At 36.7% G+C, this 12,054-nt stretch overlaps 1 protein-coding gene across 8 annotated transcripts in view; it reads left to right on the top strand.

Moving 5' to 3' along the window:
- PATJ (PATJ crumbs cell polarity complex component) overlaps window positions 1-12,054 on the top strand; it is a 349,122-nt gene that overhangs the window by 133,411 nt on the left and 203,657 nt on the right. For 7 of the 8 annotated variants that reach the window (XM_073896643.1, XM_025871744.2, XM_073896642.1 and 4 more), the window contains 2 exons: window positions 3,126-3,236; window positions 7,643-7,720. In XM_073896643.1, the coding sequence (XP_073752744.1) occupies window positions 3,126-3,236; window positions 7,643-7,720 (189 nt within the window). The remainder of the gene's footprint in view (window positions 1-3,125; window positions 3,237-7,642; window positions 7,721-12,054) is intronic. The other variant, XM_073896640.1, reaches the window with a different exon arrangement.

Raw genomic sequence — 12,054 nt, 5'->3', positions numbered from 1 at the left:
TTGACTTTTTTCATTCAGCATAATTTCACTGAAGTTCATTTAATTTGTTGTGTCCATCAATAATTCATTCCCTGTTACTGTGACTGAGTACTTCTATGGTGTGGAGGTACCACAGTTTAACCATTCACTCATTGGAAGACACCTGGGTTGGGGTGCCTGGGTGGCGACTCTAGGTTTCGGCTCAGGGTAGTGCAGTTGCCCTTCGTTGGCTTCTGTGCTCAGCGGGCAGTCTGCTTGGGACTCTCTCTTTCCCTGTGCCCCCCCACCCCCACCCTGTGCTGTGCACTTGTGTTCTCCCTCTTTCTTTCTCAAATAAATAAATAAATCTTAAATGTGTGTGTGTGTGTATAAAAGGCACATGGTTTCCAGTTCTTGGTTATTATGAATAAAACGTCTATAAACATTTGTATACAAGTTCCTAAGTGAAAATAAGTCTCCATTTGTCTGCAGTAAATGCCCAAGAATGCAATTGCCGGTTTTATGGTAAGTCCATTTTTAGTTTTGAAAGGAACTATTTTCCAGAGTGGCTGTACTATTTTACATTCCCACCAGCAATATATGAGTGGTCCGGTTTCTCCACATTTCTCATCAACGTTTGGTGGTGTCACTGTTTTTCATTTTGGACATTCTCATAGGTAGATAGTGATATCTTGTTGTTCTGAGTTTCCCTAATGGCCAATGATAAAGAACTCTACATGCCATCTGTACATGTCCTCTTTAGTGAAATGTTTGTGCATGTCTTTTGCCTGTTTTCTAATTGTATTGTTCATTGTTTTATCTTTTTAAATTATGTGTTTTCCCCTTCATCTTTCTCTGCTGTGAGTTGAATACAAAGTATTCTCTTACTTATCCATCACTTATATACTAATAAGAACCCACTGTTTTGTCCCAGATTTAATAATTTCTTTAAACCGACAGCAGATTTGAAATGTTAACATTTTAATATTTATTTTGTCAAGCATATGGAGTCATTCGTTTACTTTTTTTTTCCTGTGAAAAGCATTACTCATTTGTTTTGTTTTTAAGGAAAGCTTAATAATCATTTCTCTCTGCCTTGAAACAATTGCATAAAGGAGCTAGATCTGTATAAAAAAGAATTTGTTGACCTGGGAAGTTAGTAATTAATTTAATTTTGGGAAATGGGTCTTACCTGTGTGAATGGACATACTTTTGGGTTATACATTTAAAGCTGAGAAAAACTTAAGATTATATTTCTGTTGTAATATAACAGAATTCCATTTTTTCCCTAACTTCCCAACTTCAGTGATTCCCATTTAACCCTGTGGAAATGTGTGTTGGGGAAACAAAAGCTGATTATTACTCGAAGATGAAATGGTTCTATAGCTTCTCCTTCTCTTACTGTTGAATGTTTTGGGGATTAGGTTATTCATGAGAAGCTTCACCAAACTGTTGTGATAGCTTTTAAGCTTCGGTTAAATTTTTTTTCTATATTGGTTTACTATTACTCATATCCTTCCTGGGTTCAAATGGGAAAAGATGTTTTCACAGAAAAGAGGTTTTCACAGAAGAGAAGGTTTCATTAAAACCTTCCAGGGGATATCTGTCAGAATAAAAGGCCAAAGTTCTTGCCAGAGCCTCTGCCTGGTCATGTGGCTTAAGCTGCCTCCCTGACTCATCTCTCTGCACTGGGCGCTACACTCACCTGCTTTTAAACCCCTCTCCCACACCGGGGTCCTGTCTCCTACCTTCGGGCCCTTACATCTGTGTCCCTCAGCTTCAGGTGGGCTTGCTTTTCTCCTCACCGTGCTCTGACGCAGTGATTGATCATCCTTATCACTTCCAGCTCCTTGGATCCCCTTTGCTTTTACTGAACTTGTCTGGGGAAACCACATCGTAGTTAAATGCAACTCTTGGCTTATTTCAGGTCCCTAGCGTGGCTGGAGAAAATAACCAGCTAGGCTGTCTGGTCTCATTTTAAATTCATGAGCTCCTTCTCAAGTGAGTCTTTAGTTCTGCCTTGAAATCCTGTAATATTTCCCTAGTTGTTTCACTCTCCTGCTTCCGGAGGTAACTCCTTCACACCTCCTAAACTGCCTTCCTCCATCTTGATCTCAGTTTATGGTACTTGTTTCTTATTTCATGGAGAAAATAGAAGCAGTACAAAAAGGAACTTCCCCTTGCTCTCACTGCATGCCAAATCTTTTTTTCTAACGGTATCTGTAACAACATATGAACTATTTGTGCTTCTAACTAAAGCCAGTCTCCCTAACTTGTGCCACGGAAGTCATTCCCTCTTCAGTGTCCAAGGACTCACTTCCTCGGGTGTCACTTCTCTCTCTAGCATGCATTTTCCCTCTCCGCCACACCATGATTACTGTAATACCTCCCATCTTAAACACGAAAGCCAACCTTGATCCCACAGCCTTATCCACCTACATTCCTATTTCTTTGGTCTCCTTAAAGCAAAGAGGTATTCAAAAATTGTCACTATCCACTGACCATAAGCCACCCCAACATTTATTAAGGCTTTGTTACATTATCGGTTTGAAAAATTGGTTCTGTTAAATATGGTAGATACAGAATGCTCTTGGAGATTTTGGACATGTTTGCAAGTTAGGTTGTCTGAAATTTGTATGATAAGGAGCTGTGTATACTTATCCCAATTTACTGAACAGAGAACACTTTTAGTAAAAACCTATGGATATTTTCATGGTTCTTTTTTAAACATGATTTGAGAAATGTTCAACTAGTCAATTAAGATAATGGACAATTTGCTTAAAATATCGTACTTCTCAATTTGAGAGAAGAGTCCAGACCGCCTTCCCCTGTCCCCACTCAGAATTCTGTGCTGTTTAGTGGCAGAGGTGACATCACAGCTCAGAAACTTCTTAAGGTTCTGTCACTGACCGAACTACCTATTTTGGATAATTATATTTAACCAGGGCTCTTATTATTAAGATATTTGTCTTACTCACTTTTCTGGAAGGTGGAATGTTATTTTCCTTAAACATGTTCTTAAACAAGCTTTTTATGGGCAAATCTTTTTTTTTTCTCCCCCTTTTTTTTTGGCTTTGGTCTAATTCATTAGACTGTTCTCATCACTAGATAATACATGTGAACTCTATAGCTTTTCTAATTGAAATGAAATTACTTCTCTGTTTTAGGTGTCTGGAGTAGATTTGCAGAATGCCTCGCACAGAGAAGCAGTGGAGGCCATTAAGAATGCGGGAAATCCTGTGGTGTTCGTTGTTCAGAGCTTGTCATCCACTCCAAGAGTATGCTTTAGTTGATATTTTCAAAAAAATACTCTATATATCTATGGACCAAGCTTTTGCCTCCTTGTATTTTTCCACTTATTTTCATTTTGATCCTACTATTGCCTAGAAAAAGCGTTACTTCATAAAAATTTAGTTATTGACTTCACTTTCCCCTTTTTTACTTTGATTTTGGTCTTTTGGTTAACTTTGAGTCATTCCAGTCTGCCTTGGACTAAGTTGCAGGCTATGGAGTCAGACCTGTTTTCCATTCCTTAATTCCCTGTTGACCAGCTTTGCTAACTTAGAGACAAGTTACTTAACTTTTCTGAGTCAGTTACTTTGTTTATAAAATACTTCGAACATAAAGGGGGTCAGATATGAAAACGTTCTAGAGGTACCTTCATGCTCTGTGTAGTTATTAAAGAGTGTAAAAATACAGACATGGTACATTGTTGTATGTTCTGTTGGACATCCTGAATTCAAAACTAGCAGTATTTAATCATAACACTTTTATCTGTAATAAATTACTGTTTCAGTATGGAATTAGAACTTTGATACATAGATGTCAGTGGCAGGATATGTATTTTATTTTGCAATATGCAGCAAAAATATCACCCCTAAGCCCTGTGACTGGAAGAAATGTTTATTTTTCCTTTTCATAGTGGAAGACAGCTGTTCAAAACATAGGCACTTCTGAACAGTAGAAAAACTGCATTTTTTTTAAAATGCTTTTCAGTAAGTGATGCGGTGCTTTTCGACCTTTTGTACGTCAAGGCATACAGAAAATAATATTTGTATGGCAACCTGGGCGAACAGATGTTTGGCGGCCCTGAGGGTGGGGGCGGGGCATCAATACATTTTGACATACTTGTAACCTGCCTGCTCACAGGGGGCTATAAGCTCACCCCGCTGGGGCAGCTCTGCTGGGGTGCGCTCTGTTGCAGTATGACCCCTCCCAGTCTTAGTGCTGTGTTTATACCGACAAGACTCACTGAGAATGATGAACTGAGTAACATCTTCTCATTTTCATACAATTTGAAATTTGGGGGAATACACTTTTTAATTCTTGTTTTTGGAATCCACCTTTTAGCTCTTAAAATATTGAGAAGGTCGTTGAGGCTATCACTTTTATTTCTGGAATCTGAGTTCCGTAGGAAAATTGGCCAGATTATTCCTTGCCAAATGGTACTTCAAACCCAAAGAAACAGCTTTGAGCGAGAATGAGCCAATTACTTGATACCTTTAGGTGGCCACTTGTGACTGCCCTGCCAAAAAATATTCAAAGCAAAAAAAAGGAGGATATAAAGTCAACCAAAAAGTCCAAGCATGCATTTAATCCATCCTTTGCTGGTGAGCTAAGGTGGAAATTATCGCTTAGATGACACAAACAGTGCAATTTCTTTCACTGCTCAAAAAAAGAATTAATCTTTTTAGCACCATGTCATGCTCAAGTCACTTACTCCCCATGCAGCACAATAGGCTGCCACATTGTACATTTAGTTCAAGCACTGAACTATCTCTGGTTCTAGTCGAGGGAGCATATTCAGATGATGGAGTAAATTTCTGTGTCCATGACTTGTTGCATTTTTTAACAGAAAGTGATTCTTTTTTTTTTTTGTAAGATTTTATTTATTTATTTGACAGAGACACAGCGAGAGAAGGAACACAAGCAGGGGGAGTGGGAGAGGGAGAATCAGGCTTCCTGTGGAGCAGGGAGCCCGATGTGGGGCTCAATCTCAGGATCCTGGGATCGTGACCTGAGCTAAAGGCAGACGCTTAATGATTGAGCCACCCAGGCGCCCCACACAAAGTAATTCCTGTTGAATGAAGCATTGAAAGGAATCAAGTTCAGTATCTTTGCAGAATGACCCTCTCTTTGGCTTATTTACTGTTGCAAGTAGTATTGGTCATCACAGGAATAGAAAATACAGCCAAATGCTTAATCATTTTCGACCACTTTACATTAAACTTTGAGACTTCCTGCAAAACCCCAAAGAAGTCATTTTCTGACATTGGGATCATCAAAGCCCCTATGTCTAAAGTGCCCTGGTCACATGGAGATTGTCATCAACATCATGAATTGAGCAGTGGTGTTTATATTTGTACTTTTTTTTTATTCTTTGAGTTATATTTTACTTTTTTATATTTGCGCTTTTTAAAAGATGCTTTCAGCTGGGGCGCCTGGGTGGCTCAGTTGGTTAAGCGACTGCCTTCGGCTCAGGTCATGATCCTGGAGTTCCTGGATCGAGTCCCACATCAGGCTCCCTGCTCAGTGGGGAGTCTGCTTCTCCCTCTGACCCTCCCCCTCTCATGCTCTCTCTATCTCATTCTCTCTCTCAAATAAATAAAATCTTTAAAAAAAAAGATGCTTTCAGAGTATCACCAACACATTACCTTTTTAAGCTTTTTCTCTTGAATTCTGCTGGAAAGAAATGTGCGTATCCACTTAGATTTATTTGGCAAATGCTTACTTGAGAGCAGAACTGATGATTTATACTGCACTCCGCTATAGAAAGTTTTTATGCCAGGGTATTCCCCCCCCCCACTTAATAACATAACTACATTTCACATATTATTTTTCCACATTTCAAGACAAACCTGTTTGAAATTGGGACCATCATTAAATTTCATTAGATTTATTATCCTATGCTGCTTTCTATTCCCCTGTATTCCATTTGTTCTTCCCTAATACCATGGTTTCATAATGGCACCTTTTTAAACTTTATATGTACATTTGCATATTAAACATATAAAAATACAGTTTTTACTTTCACAAGAAACATGCTGTCTTCTACTTTTATTAAAGATGCAGTCTTCTTGGCGAGCCTTTTGTCTTCCAAATTTGGCTAATGATACATTTACAGAGATTTATTTCTGTGCTATTCAAAAAAACAGTGTAAACCTTACGGGTGGCAGCTGACATTATTTCCCATCCCAGAGCTTCTGCTGTTCAGCTTCAGCTGGTTTTTTCCATGGTTTGAGAAAGTAGGTCCAGTGTGGACAGGTATTCTGCCTTGTGAGGAAGGCTGTTTTAAGATTCGTCAGGACAAGAAATACCACCAGGTTTTGAACTTGGGCCTTTCTTTGATGCTCCCAATATTAGAAAATGACTTCTTTTGGGGTTTTGCAGAAAGTCTCAAAGTTTAATGAATTCGGACATGGACTTGGATTGTTGTTTGTATTAAATAGAGGAATAAATACTAAGCACTAACAGAGTCTGTTCACATACAAAACATTAAATATATGTTGATCAGTGTCATTACTATTTTCTTTCTATCTATCTATAAGGAGGCTCCATGCCCAATGTGGGGCTTGAACTCATGACCCTGAGATGAAGAGTCATGTGCTCTACCAACTGAGGCAGCCAGGTGCCTCTGTTGTTTTTTATTTTTATTTAAATGAAACATTCCTGAGACTTTCTCATTTATTCCAAAATTAGTTTATTTCTTTAGACTCTATATTAAAGGTGAAGAAAATTTAATCTTAAATTGCATTTAGAGAGAGGTGTTTTGCTCTGTTTTGTTTTGTTTTTTAAATTACCCCTAGGCAGGCAGTTTCTTTACATTTCTGGGAAAGGAGATTTTTTTCTTACAACCTTTATGTCTGTCATCAGATTCTGTGCCAAGATTATTTGTGTTAGCTATTTGAGGAGCCCTAAAAAAAAAAAAAATCACTAAAAATTTTATATTTTCCCAGGATGTTTCATAGATTGTTTTGTAAAAAGAAATGAGTCAAAAAGTAAACTATGCTGTTGGCACCATTGAGAATTAAAAGTATTTCTATGAAATGGAACTATTTTGTTCATGTATAAACATTTATTGAGTGCAACTATGTAATAGGTTCTTTCTGAGCACTAGGTATAGTGATAAATCACTAAATTCCAGCTCTCATTGAGCTTTTATCCAGGGATGTAAATAGATTTGTAATTTATCTTCATGCTAACAGTAATAGTGAAATATTTATTGAGTGTGCACAATGTACTAGATAACATACTTGAATTGGGATACAATGATGAATAAGGTAAAACTATCAAATGATGCATCTTGTGTTCTAGGGAGGGGTTTATGTAGGTCACCCCTAAAACTATTTTGCAAAATGAGATGTTTGGATGACAATCAGTATTGGGATGATTTTTTTTTTTTGTCATCTTCATTTTCACTTTCTGGATCTACACATATTGTGAGTTTATTGTTCTTTGATGTTACACACACACACACACACACACACACACAATATTTTGGGTAATCTAGCTTGTAATACTTTTCAGATTGTATTGTTTGCTTTGAATTATACTTCTCATGTCTTTACTTTCTAGATGAAGTTAGAGACTTAGTTAAGATTTTAACTTTAAAAATTAAGAAATGTAATGATTGTGACATTTAAATGTTTTATTCCTTCTCCCCCCCTTTTTTTTGTGGTCATAGGTCATTCCTAGTGTGCATAACAAGGCTAACAAAATCACTAATAACCAGGACCAAAACACTGAAGAAAAAAAAGAAAAGGTAACTTGAACCTCTCAAGCCTTTAAAAAATGGTTTTGGTGTCTTTTTGCCTATCTGAGCTGCAGTTAATGAGAATGGTGTTTTGACTAGTTATCAGGCTAGAAGGACTGTGTTATAATGTTTCCTTCCTATGAATATAACTGGTTCTGGCCAGGATGAAGGCCAGAAACTTAGTGAAACATAGGTGCAAAGATGTGATAAAGCACCAATCATCCCTCGTCATCGTTGTCTGTCTTTCCTGTTCAGTTGGGCTAGTTGTCTGTCCATTCCCAGAAAATGCCTCTTACTCTTGGGAATTTATGGGACTTTGATCTTGCTGTTCTCTCAGCCTGGAAATCCATTTCCCACATTGCTCCTCCTTTTATCCTCCAAGGAGGAGCTCAAAGTTATCTCTACTGAGAAAACATTCCTTACCATCAGTCAAAATTAGTTATCCATTCCTGTTCTCCTGCCTCTATCTATTCTAGCAGTTAAGTCGATCTAAAATTTATTTTAGGATATGCTATTAGGTAGGGATGAATTTTTATTTTTTCCTCATAAAGAGAACTATCCTGCTATTTAAAATAGGTCCGCCTTTACCTACTGACTTGTAGTGCAACTTGTACTAGCTCAGGTTATCAGGAGGGGTCTGCTTCTGAGTGTTCTCTTTGTTTCCCGTGTCTGTCCCAGCACAAATGCTGTACTAGCTCAGTTCTTAAAGCCTAATAATAATAAATGTTGTTTTCTATTAGAGCAATTTCCTTTACATATTTATTCTTCTTTAGAGGTGTCTTACCTATTTGTATCCTTGTTCTTTTCCCTATGAATTTTAAGACTAGCTTGTCAAATTCCACAAAAAAATCTCTTTGATGATTTTGATGGGAATTGTATCATATGTGTAGATTAATTTGTAAAGAAGTTATATCTTTATGGTATCAAACCTTTTTAATCATTTACATGGTATATCTATTTATATATCTTTTTTTTTCAATTTTATAATTTTCTTGAGAAAGATATTGTAAATCTTTGGTTAATTCCTAGATACTCTTACATTTTGTATTGCTTTTAAGTATTTTAAATTGCATTTTCTGTTTGTTGCTAGTATGTAGATGTAAAATTGATTTTTTATATATTTATTTGACATTTGTAACATTATTCCATTATTCCTTTTTTTAAATCTTTTTAAAAATTATTTATTTGAGAGAGACAGAAATAGAGCATGAGCAGGAAGGAGGGGAAAAGCAGACTCCCCACAGAGCAGGAAGCCCGATACAGGGCTGGATCCCAGGACGCTGGGATCATGACCTGAGCCAAAGGTAGACGCTTAGCCAACTGAGCCACCTAGGTGCCCCCCATTATTCTTTTATAAAATAAAATAGTCCAATGCAGAACACTGGAAAAACTGAAAGACTGAAACAGATAAAATCACTCATAAACCCACCGCCTAAAGATAAACTTACTAAATATTTTAAATACTATATGTAGAGCCTTCTAGGGTCATTATGTCCTCTATAAATGTATATAATTTTAATAAGAATATGGATCTCAAATTCTAATACTATGTAGAATTTTATTTCTGGATTTTCTGTATGGGTAATAATAATCACTCTGGATAAAGGCAGTTTTCTTTTCCCCTTTTTTCCAATCTTATTATATCTACTAAAACCACTATGTTTAATAAGTAATAATAGCTAACATTTTTGTTGTTTTTCCTCCTGATATTTAAGAAATTGCTTTTAATACTTCACCATTGAATATGATGTGTGCTGTAAATTTTTGTAGATAATCCTTCAAGTTAAGGAAGCACCTCTTTCATTCTTATTTTGCTAAGAATTTTTTTTTTAAGATTTTATTTATTTATTTGACAGACACAGCAAGAGAGGGAACACAAGCAGGGGGAGTGGGAGAAGTAGGCTTCCCGTAGAGCAGGGAGCCTGATGCGGGGCTCGATCCCAGGACCTTGGGATCCTGACCTGAGCCGAAAGCAGCCGCTTAACGACTGAGCCACCCAGGCGCCCCTTTGCTAAGAATTTTTATCATGAATGGCATTGGCATTGAATTTTATCAGATGTATTATCCATTCACTGAAATAATTGTGTATGTATACATTTTTCCCCTTGAATCCCTTAATGTGGTAAATTACATTAATAGATTTCATAATCTCAAACCAATCTTGAATTCTTGGATTAACCTTAATTTGATCATTTTTTTTCCCACCACATTGCTGGCATTATTTCCTTTAGGATTTTTGCATCTGTGGCTAGGAATGAAATTGGCCTGGAATTTCCCATTTAAGTACTATTCTATCTGCTTTTGAATATATGAGACTGCTAAAATGAATAGTAGGTGTATTTCTTCTTTTTTAGTTCTCTGAGCATTTGTGTAAAATGGTAATTATTCATTCCTTAAGTCTTTGGTCACACTAGCCTGTGAAGCCATTTTGGGCCTGTGTTTTCTATGTGGGAAAAATCTAAAATGCTTATTCGTTCTTTAATAATTATGGAACGATTCAGATTTTCTATTTCACCTGGAGTCAGTTATGGTTATTGATTCTTTTCTAGGAATATTGATATCACTTAATTTTTTACATTTGTTGGTATAAAGTTGTTTATCTTTTTTTTTTTAAGATTTTATTTATTTATTTGACAGCACAAGCAGGGGGAGTGGCAGGCACAGGCAGAGGGAGAGGGTAAGCAGGCTCCTCACTGAGCAGAGAGCCTGACAGGGGGCGCGGTCCTAGGACCCTGAGATCATGATCTGAGCTGAAGGCAGAGGCTTAACCGACTGAGCCACCCAGGTGCCCCAAAGTTGTTTATTAGCTTGCATTATCCATGCTCTATCCATAGTTCCTTTCTTTTTTTTTTTAATATTTTATTTATTTATTTGAGAAAGAGTGAGAACTAGAGAGAGAGTGAGCACACACACAGAGGGAGAAGGGGAGAGAGAAGCAGACTCCCTTCGGAGCAAGGAGCCCGATGCTGAACTTGATCCCAGAACCCTGGGTCACCCAGGCGTCCCTATTCTGCTTAATTTGTTCTCATCTTTATATTGCCTTACTTTGGTTTTCTTCTTCTACTCCCCCCACCCCACCATAATCTTTAGATAGTCGTAGAGTTTATTAATTTTTTAAGACCATACATTTCCTTCTAAGTCACTCTTTATGTCCCAAGATTTTAAGTTGAGTATCTATTATTCAGTACTGTTCTATTTTTAGTCCCCACAATTTCTTTTTACCCAAATTTATTTAGAAATGTATTTTTAAATTTCCACGTGAATGGTTTTAAAAACTTATTATTTTCTAACATATTTCAATTATAATCAGAGATTGTGATTTATGTAACATTCTTTTACATTAGGTGAGACTTCTTATGGCCTACCACATTCTCAGTTATCTAAATGTGTATCTGTGATTTAAAAGAATAGCACAGTAGTTTTTCTTTTGGAAGATTTTATTTTTAAGTAATCTCTACACCCAACATGGGACTCAAACTCACAACCCCAAGATCAGGAGTTGCACCGACTAAGCCGGCCAGGCACTCCTAACATGATAGTTATTGGGTATAGGTTTATATACAAAGTCACTAGAGCAAATTAATTAATTAAGTTATTCAGATACTCTACATACTTGCATTTTTTGGGGGGGGTCATTATAATCTAACAATCTCCCATTTTGATAGTAAAATTAGTCTATTTTTCATGTGGTTTTTCAGTTTTTATTTTATACTTTTTCAAGTTAATTTATTAGGTGTCTACAAGTTTTAAATTATCTTTATTCATATGTGACATTATTTAGTAATGCCCAAACATCTATTTCATCTAGTATCACTGAATCTTTGCCAACTTTATTTTTGTGTTTGCCTGGTTTTTAGCTTGGAAATTTTTGAACCACACACAGAATGAAATCAGGTCTCCAACCTGAGAGAGTCTGAGCTTGTAAGGAATTCTGAGGGAATACCTTTTTTCCTTTTTTCCACCTCAAGCTAAGGCCAACACCAGGAAATATCCTTACTATCTTCTGTGGTCAAGATTTTGGTTTGTTTCTTTGATTTTTTTTTTTTAACTTCATCCATTGTAGGTTTCACCCTGTTAAAGGAATAAAAAAGCTATAACAGAATTGAACACTTGGGAAAACTTTATTTGTGGACATGTACACAGGGCTCAATCAAGGCTCCTTGAGGATTTGGGGGGAAGGGTTCTTAAAAAGGATAAGAAAAAATAACGTTAGATTCCTTACCAAATTATAGGGTTGTATTTTAGCTTGGTTGGCCACCTTCTTTGAATTAAGATTTTAATCACATAGATTATTATCAGATTAGCAGTAGCATATGCTATGTGTTCAGGATTGTGTAGTTGTT

The sequence above is a fragment of the Callorhinus ursinus genome, unplaced genomic scaffold (genome assembly GCF_003265705.2).
Source record: "Callorhinus ursinus isolate GAN/ISIS: 27379988/994484 unplaced genomic scaffold, GSC_fseal_2.0 scaffold9, whole genome shotgun sequence".
Classification (NCBI taxonomy): domain Eukaryota; kingdom Metazoa; phylum Chordata; class Mammalia; order Carnivora; family Otariidae; genus Callorhinus; species Callorhinus ursinus.
Note: the sequence above shows the minus strand (reverse complement) of the source record. Positions and strands in the feature narration are given on the sequence as shown.